Source organism: Astatotilapia calliptera, chromosome 5 (genome assembly GCF_964374335.1).
Source record: "Astatotilapia calliptera chromosome 5, fAstCal68.1, whole genome shotgun sequence".
NCBI lineage: Eukaryota > Metazoa > Chordata > Actinopteri > Cichliformes > Cichlidae > Astatotilapia > Astatotilapia calliptera.
The window spans coordinates 20,972,716-20,988,235 of record NC_137426.1 but is presented as its reverse complement, the minus strand read 5'-3'; the positions used below and the strand labels follow the sequence as shown (position 1 = coordinate 20,988,235).

The window sequence follows — 15,520 nt, the reverse complement described above, 5'->3', positions numbered from 1 at the left end:
ACCGGGAAGCGTGTACCTTTGTTTGGGGAAATAACTAGCTTTCCGCTGTGCTTGGACTTTGTGTAGCTATTTCGGCTTAAAAAACAACAACAATTCAGCACTGACTTTTGAATAGTCCCGATTCTTGTGCCGTGTTATTTGAGCCATTAGGACGACAGCGTCGGTGCGAGAGTGACCCGAAGGAGGACGTTTAGCACCAGATTTTGCAGTGTCTGCAGCTATTGTACCGCCTTGAGAGACCATGTCCGATTTGTTTCTGCTGCTGCTGATAATTGTCCTTCTGCTGTGTTTGGTTGTGACGGTGGGGAGCTTACTGCTGTACGCGGGGGTCCTGTCAGACATTGTCATTAAGACTGGACCGCCGCCAATTAGAAATGTCACCATTGCTTATAAGTTTAAAGAGGGACCATACAAGGACTGCGGTGCAGCCTACACTGAGAGCTGCAGCATTGGGCCAAAGCTGAACGCCATCGGTGTCTTCTACGATGACCCCAAGCAGGTGAGACCGTGAGACGTAGCACCTGTTACCGTAATGTTTAACTACACAGCACTGAAGGTGTATTTACATTTGACCCCGTGACATAACATCGAAATCCAATGTACTCTGTTAGCAGATAAGATATTGCAGCCAGTAAGATATACTGACCTGCAGAGTGTCCTAAAGGTCACTCAAAGGCTCACAATGTATATTGAAAACTTAGACTGTTGCATCATTTAACATTGAGCTGTGATTGTCTGTGTAGTGGACTTAACAATACCCCTGAAAAAAAAAAAAGTAAAATATGACCATGGCTTCAATAAGTGCTGGTTATTTTCTTGATAAATTGTCTTTTTTATAATGTGTTAGTAAGTAAAACATTTCGCACGCAAAACAAAGCAGCACAGATCAGATATATAGCATCCATGCAGTATAAGAGACTCCTCTAAGGCTGACTAAAACCTGTGTTACAAAACTTTCCAGTAAGAAAGTCTTCTAAGTTTAATTTTATCACACAAAAAACTCCTTCCTTTAATGAACAAATATACATGTTAGCATTTGATAAAGATTGCCTTTATATTTAAAAGTATTGTCAGTATGTGTAGCATTATTGTATTGTCTCTAAAATCACCTCACAATTTCCCAGCAGCTACAGTTACATCTTTAATTGAATTCTTTTCTCCATGCAGTATCCTGTCATTGGAAAGTGCTTATGTTGGCATTTTTTGCTTTAAATGTAAATGCATTTGTATTTAAATATAAATACATGTATTTTACTAAAGCTACGAAACATCGGCTAAGTTGTTAAGTGGCCACTGATCCCTTTTGGATAATAAAAAAATCTTTTTGCTCTAAATACTGTTTATTCATATTTTTTCATGGCACTGAACTGCATGAGCAGATTTATTTCAGTGTCATTTACTGTGTGTAGCTCAGTGGCTTTTATATACAAGCTGTCTTTTAAAGTAACTGAGCTTGAATGATGAAACCAGTCGGCTATTCATTGCCACGTTGCACTGTTGATATTGTTTCCCCACTCATCTGTGGCTCCAAGGCACTTTGGCATTTGCCTGTTTCTGACTCAGAAATGGTAACCAGACTCCTGACTATAAGGGCAAACACAGCCTCTTCACATGTGTCTAGGAAAAGCTGACCGATGTCTGAAAATGTAGCGGGTTCTGCTGTAGCCTAAATGAATTATATTACAGTCACAATCCAGATAAAAGAAGCAATGAATATCCTTTTGTCAGATGGATCCAGATCCAAATTTTGCATAACCGGGTCATTCCTCAGCTGAGAACTGCGGTTATTTCCTGCTTTCATTCTACATACTGCTGGGCATCACGAGTTGTGTTTTTAGTCAACAAAAAGAGTCTGTTCAATAGCTGATGGGAGTGTTCATTGAGTTCCCAGCTGGTATGGGAGCAGCACAAACACTGTGCAGTTTGATGAAATTTCACAGTTGCAAGTTATTTTCTATATATAGCTTAGTCGTTGACTTAAAAAAAAACCTAACACTTAGGCTCTGTTTGCTTATATTGCATCAGTCCTTCTGACACAGGGTAAGGAAGGTGAGTGTACATTGTTGGACGAGCTGACCTAGCTGACAAACAGTGTGGCAAAATAGAGGCATTTGACACAACTTCAGTCTATGTGGTGGTCAAGGAGCAGTGTCATGTGTGTAAGAGTTTCAGAATTTCTATATGGCCAGATCACAATTCAGTTCCCTTTATAGAATAAAGAATGTGACACAACAGCATAACTGTCTGTATTTCTGCTTACACCCACTGTTTTCTCTGTCTTTTTTTAACTGAAGTCTTTTAGTAGAAGCTCTGACTGTGAGTCATGCCAGTGGAAAGTTCTGGGTAAAGACTAATTGAAGAGCTTTTAAAACTTTTTTGCTGGTGCTGGAGTTTGTGGAGAGTCTGGCTCATAGGGTGTCTACAGAACACACAGATTACTATATAGATCGCATGACTCTTGCAACTGGAAAAAAGCAGTGTGATGAGGAATTAGGCTTTACTGGGGTAAAGTAAGTAGGCAAGTATTTGAACTTAACTGACAGGTTTGAGGTTCTTAGTGCAAATTTTCAATCCCTTTTTGACCTGACTCTTTGTCAACCCACGGCTCTTCACTGTTTTCAAAGTGACATGACATTCTGATTACTCCCCACCATCCGCAGGAGTAAGCATAAATTGCAAAAGTGCCACATGGCTTAACTTTTGCTGAAAATTTTACTTAACACTAATGTTAAAAAAAAGTTTTTCAAACAGGACTCTAAATTGTAATGCAGTAAATCTGCATGAAGAGATACAGTTTTTATGTGATCAGATTTGTTTTACTGCTTTTTTATTGCATGAGTTTTATTAGCTGTTACAGCTAGCTGTTTAGACTTTACTTAAGGAAACTATTTACGCCTGCAGTCATGTGAAAAGAAAATGTTCACAGGACTCTGCAGTCACCCTTAATTCTTCCTAAGGAATTAAGATGGTAAATTAGCAGCCAGGTGATGCTCATTAAAAGCAATGGATTAACTGATCATCAGGAAGTGCGAGCACCTCCAAAAAAAGCAGGACTTTTGACAGTTTGCCGCTGTGGAGTCTCCAGGTGTGTGTTAGCACCGTGCCAAAGAGGAAAAACATGAGCAATGACCTTAGAGAAGCAGTTGTTGCTGTCCATCAACCTGGAAACAATTAAAAGGCTATTTCCAAATAATTTGAAGTCCATCATTTTACATTGAGAAATATTATTCACTAGTGGAGAACATTCAACTCTTCACAGGAGTTGACACCAGTGTCAGACCATGCAATGCTCACAGAAATTCTAAAAACAAATCCAAGAGCTACAGGCTTCAGTGAGCATGTTAAATATTAAAGATCATGACAACACAATTAGAAAAAGACTGAACAAGTATGGCCTGTTCGGGAGGGGGAAAAGACTCTTCTCTTTAAAAAGAGCATGTCAGCGCAGTTTAAGTTCAGAACAAATCACACGACTTCTTAATGTCCTTTGGAAAGACCAGAGTGGAGATGTTTGGCCATGTTTGGGGAAAACCAAAAATAGCATATAAGCTCAAATAAACTTTTAAGAATGCTTTACCAAAGTATTCTTAAAAGTGTCAAATGTGAGAACACTGGTCCAGCAGCTTGGCCAAAACTGAGTCGTGTAGCAGGACAATGATCCTGAGCACAGCAGAATACTGAAAATAAAAGAATCAAGGTCCTGCAATGACCAGATCAAAGTCCAGATGCTCCAGATTTAAGACTCACAAACCTCAATTAACTAAAGAAGAATTAACTTGATTAGCTTTAACGAATATTGAGCTAAAATTCCTCCACAACAATGTGAGTGACTGGTAAAGTCATACAGAAAACGATTACTTTAAATTATTGCTGCTAAAAGTGGTTCTACAAGCTACAGGACTTATTTTTTGACAGGGCTGCACTTCCTGTGCAAACTTTCTCTTTCACTTGACTACAACTCTTATTTTCCTTTTGATAGCATGGCCTTACATTATAAGTTATAATAAGTTGGCTTTAAAACAAATGTGCTTGAACACATTCTCATTATGAGTATGCTATACCTAAATTACTAGTAATATAAAGTCAAAAAACATACTGTGCAAAAGGAACAGTATGTTAAGTTTACTTATTTTTATATTTAATACAGATTATTATTTGTTTAACTAGCTTGAAATTTTTTTTTGTTGTAATTTGTGTGTGTCGTGTACTGCATAGCTGCCATAACAGTGCTTTAATGAATATTTCAATAGTAATGTTGAGCGTGAAAACAGGCTGGAAGTCATCAGTGGCTAATGTCTTGGGTTTAGCTTTTGCTAACAGCAAGCCACCACGAGCTTAAGACACACAGACCTTAAAAGCCACCGCACGCATTCGCAAGAATGAAACTATGTACTTATCTGTGTGAAACTGTCAAGGCTCTAAGGGGTTTTCCTGACTCAGAATGGATCTTTGGGCGTTAAGCATAACTGGCCCGCATTCAGAGAAGGCAGTGAATCTGTTACCTTATTCAAAATATGCTGTTTCATAGTTTCGTGTTATATCAGGCCATTAGATTAAAAAATGTCTATCATGCTTGAGTTAATTAAAATCACATTTAATATAACTTGTTAAATGATTAAAGTGCTGGTAAGTAAACTTCACTTCCCCCATCCGCCACCATCAAAAAGAACAATACATAAAGCTCAATGCACTAATTAATATTAAGTCATTTTGGGGTTTTACAGTAGAGGTAGTCCAAAGTGTTGGACTACCTTTGACAATGGCATAAGTCAAAATTGCATACTGCAGAACAAGTAAAAGGCAAGTCATTATTTTAAGGAAAAATGAATACCTGAATTTCTTTATTCAGCAAAGCTGTTTAATATACATTTAAATTGTGCAATAAATGTATGTTTACATGTAAAAAACAGGAGAAGACCACATCTGGAATATGATAATAAAGAGGATAGTCTGGAGCACAGCTGAGATGCAGAATCTTATAATGTTATGCAGTTACCTGACACTCCTTAGTTAAATCAGTAAGAAGGTATTTTAAACTATGCAGTATTTACTTTGATTGTTATCTCCTATCTACTATGTACTAAACGTGCTAAGCTGCACACTGACGGACTCTAGATGGCACTATTAGCGTTGAAATTGAGTTTGTGTGGGAGGAAGGTGCTTCCTCAAAACCACAATTGATCTTTATACTCAATTTATTATAATGGCATAAGTAGTGTGACTCAGCCCAGCCTCTTAGTATTCATTCAGTCAAAATGAGTTTCATCAAATTAAAATAAAATTGGATTTCATACCTGCTTGAGTGGCTGGTCACCATGACACATTACTCCAGTGGTTTTCACTCCTGGCTCTCTATTCCAGGGCATGGCTGGTTTTTCGATGATTCTTCTGCATTCACCTTGCATTCAGATTGAAATACGGTGGCTGTTTAATGACGATGATGAAAGCTAGAAGGGGTCTGTGCCCTGAAAATGTGGATTCAAAACTGACTACGTAAAATAGAGGGCTTCTGTTATAGCAGTGGAATATATTCAGTTGTATATGTGGCAAGTCAGAAGGCTCTTTGACTGTATATTAAAGACATCTCTGTTGCTTATTTATGTCTATACAGTTGTTTGCTTGGTCTTATAATTACCTTAACTTATTATTGCAACAAACCTGAAGGATTGAACCTCAAATTTCAAAATAATCGTTTGGCTCTCAGGTGTCAGTCAGCTGCACAGTGACCCTACACGGCTTGACAATCGAAGGCAGAGAGCTCCCTCGGGATCTCCTGTAATAGAGCTTTGACATAAGCTCCATGACGCGATCCCAGATTGGATAAGTACAGACTAAATCACTGGATTTTGTAGTTGTAGCCCTTTCTTGTGTTGTAGCATGAAAGCGAGTAAAGAATCTACAAGCAGGCTGCCTGTCTGCAAGAAATCTCCAGAGCAGAATTCATTAACAAGAGTGGGCAGCAGTGAGTGCTCCGAGGCCAACGTGTCATGAAGGATAAAGCAGTAAACTACCGGAGGTACTTACAGTTACCAGAAGTAGTTTACTGAGGGACAACTGCGTGCAATTTCACTCCTTCAGTCAAATTAGTGTACAGTACAAATTTACGTCTCACTTTAAATATAATGGCATCTGACTATATGTAAAGGAGCTACATAGCAAATGCAACTGTCTGTGACACTCATAGCATGTTGTGTAAGCATTGAATCTCAAGTAGAGCTGCTATTTGGTTCATCCTCTGATCTGTTGAATTCCCACATTGTTTTAGCTCTCCGAAGCAAACCAACTCATGGCTCCCCATGACAAGGAGGAGAAAATGAAATGTCATGTGTAGACATATATGGGAGTGGCAGTGAGAGGTGTGGAAGTGCCTTGGAAGAGGGGTATAAATTGGTAGTCTGACTCACCTTGAGAGCATTGCATTGCTCCAATTCATCAATCGGAATTTCAGATCAGAGCGCCGAGCATCGCTTCACTCCCAGTCAGATTTATTAGCATTTTAGTGCTGCTTGTCTGTCTGTCAACAGCAACAACATGAAAGAGGGGCTTCTGGCAAGGGGTTGCCACTTTTAAAGGTGGATATGAAACGAGAAATAAATACACTCATACCCTGGAGTCTGGTCCCACAGGTCTTCAAGCCAATATTATGCAAGGATATGGACATGCCAACTCTCCCTGTAGTAAAACACCCCATTAATTTTTATGGACTGAGAAAGACACTGAAAATCGAGAACGGGAGCAATCCAGATGGAATCGGTTTAATGGAGAACCGCTTGTGCCCCCCCCCAATTCGGCTGTCTTCACAAACTGCTTTACTCTTTTTTTTACTCTATAAACTGACATGTTCAGATTAGTCAGTGAAACAAGAGGGTGAAAAATGTCTTTGAATCTTCTGCACCATCCATCTCGTCGTTTCACGCATCTGCTTTTTTTAGGCCGGGATACACAGGATATTGGATTACAGAGCTGAATATTTATTAGACAAGACATGGAGAATGTCTGGAGATGGTGGAGGAATACAGTTGAACATTTTTTAGAGAAAGAGCTAAGCATGTTTGGGGATGAGGGGGTGGATTCATTCATATTTCCTATTAGGGAAGATTAATTCTGTTACATCTCGCTTGATGAGTGCCACGCAGTGTCCAGCTGGCCTTGGAGTGGTAAACCAGCTCCACAACTGTGTGAGGGAAAACTGTGTCCTGCCTCCAGCAGGGTGCTTATCCTCACCAGTAATTATACATGCCAGTGCTCCCAGGATGCCATGTGTAATTACAAACCAAGTCTGAGCACAGCCTAAAGGGACAGAGCTGCACTCGGTGAAAGCAAGAGAGACAAAAAAATGGATTTCCTTTGGCTCCTGACTTAAAGGGCCACTGGGGCCCACACAACATCACATCACTGGATGTATAATCTGATTTGGATGCTTTAGGGCTCACTTAAATTTGAGGACATTTTTATATTTTGAGCTTTCAGTTCAAAAAGTGATTTTGATCCAATATTAAAGTCTAATGCTAAATCACTCAGTTTTCTCAATGATGGTTGATTTTTGCTTTGTGCCTAAATTGTAAAATGAATGGCACAGTTCTTTGTTTTTTTTTTTTAGTTGGATACATGTGCTTCCTTTACTTTTGCGATAATTAAGCTGCAAACAGCCCATCACAGCATACCTGTGGTCCCGGTGCTGTGCAGCCTTGCAAGTTTCAATTTCCTTCCTGGTGACTTTGTCTTTGCCGTCTCATCTGCCTGTGGGGGGCGAATGGCTTCCACTCAGCTGAGACAGGTTATTGCTCTGCCACACTGAGGTGAAAGACAGCTCTTGTTGAGAAATTGCTTATCCTGTAGTCTCCTGTTCTTGTTTCTCCCCATGTGTCAAGTTCTTTGCTTGGTCTTTGAAGTGCCCTAAACAACCATCTGGCTCAGTGTTCCAGATATATGGGAAGAAAATGATCCCGTGAACCACTGAGCGGAAAGAGAGAGCTCCCCAGCAAAACCCGCCATACATTTATCCGATCCAGTTGAACCGTAGATGAAATATGATTGTGGTTGTTATCCGCTTTACACAGACTTGGGGTTTTCTTTATGAATGCTGCATTTCCTCCTTGTCATACTTCACTGGGGACACTGATCTGAAGATGGCATAGTGCTTTAAAGAGGGTCTAAATTTGCAGATTTGTTGGCTGCAGTGCAATGAAAGGACCTTGTACTATCACAGCCTCTTTAACTCCAGTCTGTCACGATGGCAAAGCCCAGTTTGCCAACAAGAGCATGAAGGGCAAACATGTCGCATTTGGCTCTAAGTCTTATCATTTTTCAGCACTAATTTCAGTGACACTACTTAGTTTTGTGCTGTAGCAAACTTGACATGAAATAAGAATGATGTATTTATTTATTTAAATCATTGTTTCACAGCTCATAGCTGTGCTGCTATGTTGCCTTTACAGGGTTTACATGGTTTATTTAAAAACCGAGCAATATTAGTCACTCCTTCCCTCCTAGTTTACATTTTAGATTTACTTTTTGGTGAGTGGAAGTTTTCCAGTTTTGTCTTGACTGTGGTGATAATCCTGGATTAAGCAGAGCATGGCATGCTTATTGTGATCCTTTGTTTTATGCTGCGGCAAGGTAGAGAGTTGTCTCCTTGGTGTGTTTGTCCCCAGTCCTCCCTAACCTGCTGACACTTCAGAAATGACCAGTTACAAAGCGCCCCACACTGGAAACAGTGCATACAAAGCACTGAAGGCCAGGAGGCTAGAGATACGGGGCTAAGAGCAAGCAAGATGAAGAAAGTAAATCCTCATTACGTGTCTGCTAATAAAAAATTACCTCTCTCAGCTGCGCTTTTGTATTGTTGGAGAGCACTCATCCATCAAAAAAGAACCCTTGTAGCCTCAAGCAAAGAATTGCTTTTGAAATTACTTTGTCTCTCAACTGGTCCTTAGAGAGCTGGCTTATATGTACAAAACAACTGGCAAATTAAAGGAAAAACCTGAAACTTGACCTCTACCTCGAAGTGATCCAATAGCTCTTTTACCCCTTAGAGGACATTTTCTCATTGGGAGAGTTTAGCCACACTCATCCCCTTAGCAAGAAAATCAGTGAAAATCAATAAAAAGTAGTTATGGCTGATAATGCTAATGTTATGCTGAAAGATCTATATCTATCTATAAGCCTGTATCTATAGCTGCACACACATAAAACACACACATTTACAAGCCACTTTTAAGGAAATTGGGTTTCTACAGCTCGGTACCGAAATATAATATATCTGTGTTCAGTTTCCAAGGTAAAAGCACCACAGTCTTGCCATTATCTATCGCTTTGCTTTTTACTCCCGCCAATCAAAAAGCCACAGTCGGCGTTTCCTCTGCTACCTGTGAGAAATGGTCTTTCAAAATCACAGCTTTGGCAGTGTGGACAGAGGTGAAGAATTTCTGCCTTTCGGACATTTGAACAACTGTGGCGGAGAAGCCAGTACAAGTCAAGTACATGGAGTGTTGTTACTCTCCCTCTCCTAATTGCCTGTAGTTTCTGGGGTGTGTTATCTGAAGGGAAGCAGAGATGAGATGCAGTCAGAGCTGCTGTTTGTTCCTGTTGCTGTGTGGGATGTGAATGATAGCTAGAGCCCTGAATGATATCATTAGTGAACTACTGGTTTGGCTACCACTCTAGTCTATCAGTGCAGAGAGCATGAGAGATGGCGAGATATAAGACGCTGAAGAAAGGCCGTACGTGGGAGGGGTGTTGTTATCCCTTCTGTGTTTGAATGGCTATTGTTTTGTCTTATCATAAACCACCAGTGTTGACAGGGAGTAGCTTTGTACAGAAGCCATGCTGACAGCCCATACATTTGATGCATCCATGTAGGACAGAGGGCGATGCAGGCCAATCCCTGCACATAAATCCATTTGGATAGAGGGGAGAGGCTAAAGAAGAAATCATGTTACTAATGCTGTTTTATTCATCTAAATTTAAATTTAATATATTTTTTAAGCTATAATTAATGTTTTACTTATCTGAAGAGTTTAATTTACTGCACCACATAAAATTGGAAAAAAAAGGTTGTTTGCACTTTTCATTATCTCACCTTGTTGGTGTTATTTTTGTAGTTTATGTGCATGTCTGTTTCTTTTTTGCTTACATTTGGCATCTTCATAAATCGTTTGTGGCGGTGGACAAGAGTACTTCTGCACACGGACAATCTTATGTGCACTTCCATGTGCCTATGAAAAGCAGTTTTTTTGTATCGTGTTTATGGTGCAAAGATTTACTGAATGATTTTAAAAACTAAGTGAAGATAAGGTTCTTGGAAAATCACCCAACGGTTAGAATCACCTTATATTTCAAGACAAACTGACAACAGTTAAAAGGATTTTTACTAAAAGCCACGAAGAGAAATTCACATGGTCACACTTGATAGATACGCTAAGAATTCCACCTGCTGTCTGCAGTTACTAAAGGGAGAGCATGGTTCCTAGCGTCAGTGTTTTTGCTTTAGTACCAGTAATAGTTAGTAACTAGTAATTACATTCCTTTATATGTTACTAGGCTTTTAAATAGAGATGTGTACATGGTTACATTGTTGCGACAATTCACTGTGACACTGCTAACGCAGCCATTGTGACTCCCTGTGTTTGCAGTGACTCATTGCTTCGTTGTAAATAGATCTAGTGTATCTCACGCTGCCATGTATGAATAATTCCCTGTCAAAAGCAGGTGATCTATGTTCTCTGAATCACCACTGAACATGGTGTCATGTGACAGTTAAGATTATCTGCTCATCCCAAACAGACACTGTCAGTCATTATTATTACCCACATGGTACATGCATGCGAGCGGCACCCATGGTTGAGGGGTCTGTGTGTTGAAATATATTTATCTCACCCAACCACAAATGCTGAAATACAACACAAAAGCTGCTGCATGAACAAAGTAAGACAGCAGCGATGGCACAGTGTAGTAGCAGTGTGGTCAAAAAATAGCTCCGAATGTGAGAAGTGAAATGGAAAAGAAGAGGACGTTGTGGTGTTGAGTCGTGATAATTATGCAAGGATGCCAGGGACATGAAGATGAGCGTCTTCCATCTGTGCCCCCTCGGTGCCAGCCCTCCACAGACATCCACTGTCACAGAGCAGAAACCAGCAGCAGGTCTTAAACACTACACTGTTTTTTGCATGTTTTAACCCATTTGACAGGAGTCACTTAAACTTACTTGTGAAACTTGAACTTACTTGCAAATCCTGCTTTTCTCATCAGCTTTCTGGATTTCACTGTGTTATGAAAATCTCATGGCAGCAATTTAAAATGCCCTTGAATTGGGTAATTTCCCACAGTGAATATTCTATTTTGTATCCAGTTGTTTTGACATAACATTATTTATGTGTCTCTGCAAGTTCTTTTTATACTGTACAGGAATTAATGGGAACCATTAGAATTGCACTCATTCTAAAGAGCCTGTTTGTTGTTCTGCATAAAATTTCCTGCAGTAAGGCAGCATCATCATTATTGGCAGTTTCCTCATGTCTAGGAATTTTAATCTAAGCTACAACTTATTTTACACACGGCTGAAAACTTAGACTCGGGCATCTAAAATACAGTGACAACGCTCATCAAGAAAGGGCAGTTAATATAAAATGTACTGGGGACAAAAACCCAAACTGGTATGGCCCTTTAACCACAGCTCCCACTCTCCTTCTGCAGCAGACAGACTGCAAACAAGCGGATGTGAGTGGGAGATCCGTTGTCAGATCCTTTTCTGACTGACAGCTCACTCAGTGTTTGTTCCTGTGCTTATCTCACATCTGCATGCAGACATGTGGGCACATTAAGAGACATAATGTTGGCAGAAAGGCCTTTAAGTGAGGGAGATCATACCATCCTGTCAGTTTGTGTCTGCTCTCCTCAAATGTCATAAGACAAGACAGACAGTCTCTGCCAGTTCTAGGGGTGATGTTCTGTAGCTGAACCTAGAAATATTACAATATTACTCATCAAATTGATTGTATAATACCTCCAGAATTCAGAGGAAGTAAATTAACTGTGTGGAGAGCCCTGTTATTAATAAATGCTTTTCATGTAAGACAAAACATCCTATTTAGTTATCACTTGAAATGTTTCAAATCATTTTTGCATAAAAATAAGATATTTTGCCCACGGTACGGGCATCGTTTTTAGCACATATACAATTTGGACTACCGTGTATGTGATCTGGCTTTTGGATATCTGGGGTAAGATGTTCACCAGAGCTGGCAGCCCTCTGTCCAGAGACACTTCGGGCTATATGAAGGTGCAACGTCTCAACATGTTTCAGTCAAATGGCTTCTATTTTTACTTGCACACGTGTGTAGTTTTGTGTTGATGCAGCATTAATCCCAACATACAGATTGCATCCTCCAACTCGCTCCCTTTCACTGTACTGAGCCTCTTCATATGCTTTAAAGCACTGCTTGTAATAATCGTAATATATCATAAAATATTGACCTTTTGTTTTTTACTCTGCAAAGAAAAAGTTGTCTATGTGAGCGTGGCTGATTAATAACAACCCTGTGATCAGTTATTTTTTTGTCTTTCGTCCAGCTGAAACCTCACGACTTCTTACTCCTTCTACATTAAAGGGCTTGAAATGGGGTTGAACATGCATCATATGCTGTATATTCACTTTTTCTCTCTCTCTGCGCGCTCAGAGGCCACCAGAGAAGTGCCGCTACGTGGTGGGCAGCATCCTGTGTGAGGGTGAAGAGAAGCCAGATGAAGATCTGCAGAAGCTGTATGAGAAGTTTGGCTTCAAGGTGTTTTCTATGCCAGATGTGAGCCATGCTGTGACCACCAGCTTTCCTTGCACCACCCCTCTGTCCCACGTGCTCGGGCCTTACAGAGTGTACCCCAGAATTGCTTCCTACATTGAGGTACATACTCTTTTAAACTTTTTAAACAGTAGTATTGGGTCGAGCTCGCTACTATATTTAGCTACTATATTTAGCTAGCATTCTTAGTGAGCCTTGTTTTCTCATTGGATCTAAACAGTGTGAATATGTTTACAGGTCGTTTATATTCATTCATGCACTCTTCCACATATAGTGTATATCATCATATGAACAAGAGAAGCAGGAGTTTTCTTCCATTTTTCTCTTGTGGTTTTGTCTCTCATTCTTTTCTGCTTGCTGCTTGTAAAAAGTTCCCAGCCTATGTGTCGTTTAATTCATCACATGAGCAGATGAGGTCTTCAAATCATATTTAGACTAGATGAAATAGTAGAAAATGAAGGTGCATATGAGTCCTCCAAGCCCGTATGCTTGGCTCCATTTCCTCAGGACAGGCCTCAAAAAGCTATTGACATTTGCTTATGACATTTACACACATGGTTTCATTTAGGTGCGTCCCGTTGCATGAATAATGCTCCTCGTGTAATTTTGTGTGTAGGGGGACTCGCATGCATGTGCCTGCTTCCGTGTCTGATCATCTGTTTATTTAATATCTGTCTTTTCACAGGAGTTGAAAACACCCCATTATTTTTTAGACAGAAAATGCATTATTATATTTGAAAAAAAAAAAAAAAGCTCGATCTTTGTGACATTTAGTGTTTCAGAGTGGAACAAACCACCTTTCTCAAATTCGTGACAATGTGTGACAGAAAACTAGTTCACAAAAAAGCTGATTTAGTGTAAGAGGCCTCACATTTGAGTGCAGAAATTCAGTGGTTTGGCTCTAATTCTGTGAACCTTTTATGCTTTATCTGTAAACTGCAGTTTTTCAATTGACAACACAAAGCCATTAAATGATCAGCATGTAGAAGTAAATGGTACCATTATGCCATCACAGTAGTGCCTTACTGCATTTAGTCCTTCATCTGTTATTGTGTTCAGGAAAATGGGTGCAAGGACTGTCCACTGGCTATATCAGCTCAGCCACCACATCAAAGCTGTCGTGTAGGCACAGCTATTTCTCACTTTTTATATTGTTCTCTGTCATCCTGGCCTTCTCTTTAATGCTTCAATTATTGGTACTGAAATAATTGGATTTCTTTTTTCTTAGCTGTCCACTATATCAGGTGGAATGTGAAAATTTGCCTGTATACAATGTCTACATCAATTTGTAGTTTTGTCTTGCCATTTAACTCCTCTGATGCATGCAGTATAGTCTCCTGCTCTTTCTTTTTACCTGCTCTGTCACAGCACAGCTGAACTAAGTGTTAGGGGTTGCAAGAGTAATGACAGAAAAATGAGGGGGGGGAGTTAAAAATGACACAAAATATATATTTTAATATGTCATATTTTCCAAGTATGTAGTTTGAAGCTGCCTCTGGTTGGGATAACTAGGACCAACTTTAGCCATTATACTAATACACAGTCTAACCTTATGATCTTTGAAGTATGTGGCGCTCTATGAGCTGTAACACCCGATTTTTAGAGGCAGGACAAACTGTAATATGTGCACTGACACAGAATAAATGGTCTAAAGTCAAAGCCACTGCATCCCTAAATGTTAAGATCTAGTAGTAGTTATATAATCATAGCTAGTGTCAGTGTGCGTTTCTTGTGAGCTTGCAGCTGTGTCTTTTATGCTGGGATCCGTTTTCACTCACACACTTGTGTGTGTGTGTGTGTGTGCGAGACAGAAATGCTTAGTCCGTCAGTTGACCTGAGTGCTGCGACAGGTTGTTTCACTCAGGGTTTAGGAGCTTCCTCTGTGGGCTAATAACACCCACTGACAAGAGCACTATGCATACTAGCTGCAGCACGGCTCATGAATAATGGAATATGGTTTAGTGTGGCTTGGTCTAAGGGGAAGGTATGTGAATGTATTAGAAATGTATACATACATGTATGATTAATGGAGTAGATGTGTAGTTTGAGGGAGTTTGAAAGGAGCGTAAGACTTGTGTGACAGTTTTGCACAAACTGTACATATTCTTTCTACTAAATTTTTGTGCTAGTCTGTGTATAAATGATTAAAAGAACTTTTCTCCAACTGCATCTAAACACAAGCCTGGAGAGAATGGCTAAACAGAAAGTGGGCCATGAAATCCTCACATGTGTATAATAATAATTATATACTCTTTTTCTTAAATTACTCAAAGCAGCGACACTGTTGGGATTGTGGAGCAGAGACGGGTGACGTACAATCAGTTTCTGAGAGTGTTTGGAGAGCGTGAGAGTGTTTTCTCAGGGATTTTAGTAAACCTACTGGCTTCTTGTAATGCTTCTGCTATCTGTGAGCAGGTTAAGTGCCTAACTGCCCTTTTGGACCTCAGCACTTTCTTTGTGTGTCCAGCCATGGGGCAGACTGAAACAATAACTCAGGCTGGGAATTTGGCTCCATTCCACTTAGGCTGTGTGTTATTTAGGGCTGTCACCACAACAGATTGGCTCTATCTGGTTAAAAGAATTCACTTTAATCGTGTTAGTGGATGTGTAGTGTAGATTATTAAAAAGAACAGTGCTGTTGATGTGCTTTGTCTCACTCTCAAAATAAGGCGTGTAACCATAATAATACAAAAGCTGTACAAGAACTGGGCAATGAGACAATT

The 15,520-nt window shown here is 39.9% G+C and overlaps 1 protein-coding gene across 1 annotated transcript in view; it reads left to right on the top strand.

The window, feature by feature from the left end:
• Nucleotides 1-15,520, top strand: part of tex264a (testis expressed 264, ER-phagy receptor a) — a 75,481-nt gene continuing 59,961 nt past the window's right edge. The window contains exons 1-2 of the mRNA XM_026167974.2: nt 1-499; nt 12,678-12,899. Coding sequence (XP_026023759.1) covers nt 242-499; nt 12,678-12,899 — 480 coding nt within the window. The 5' untranslated portion in view covers nt 1-241. The remainder of the gene's footprint in view (nt 500-12,677; nt 12,900-15,520) is intronic.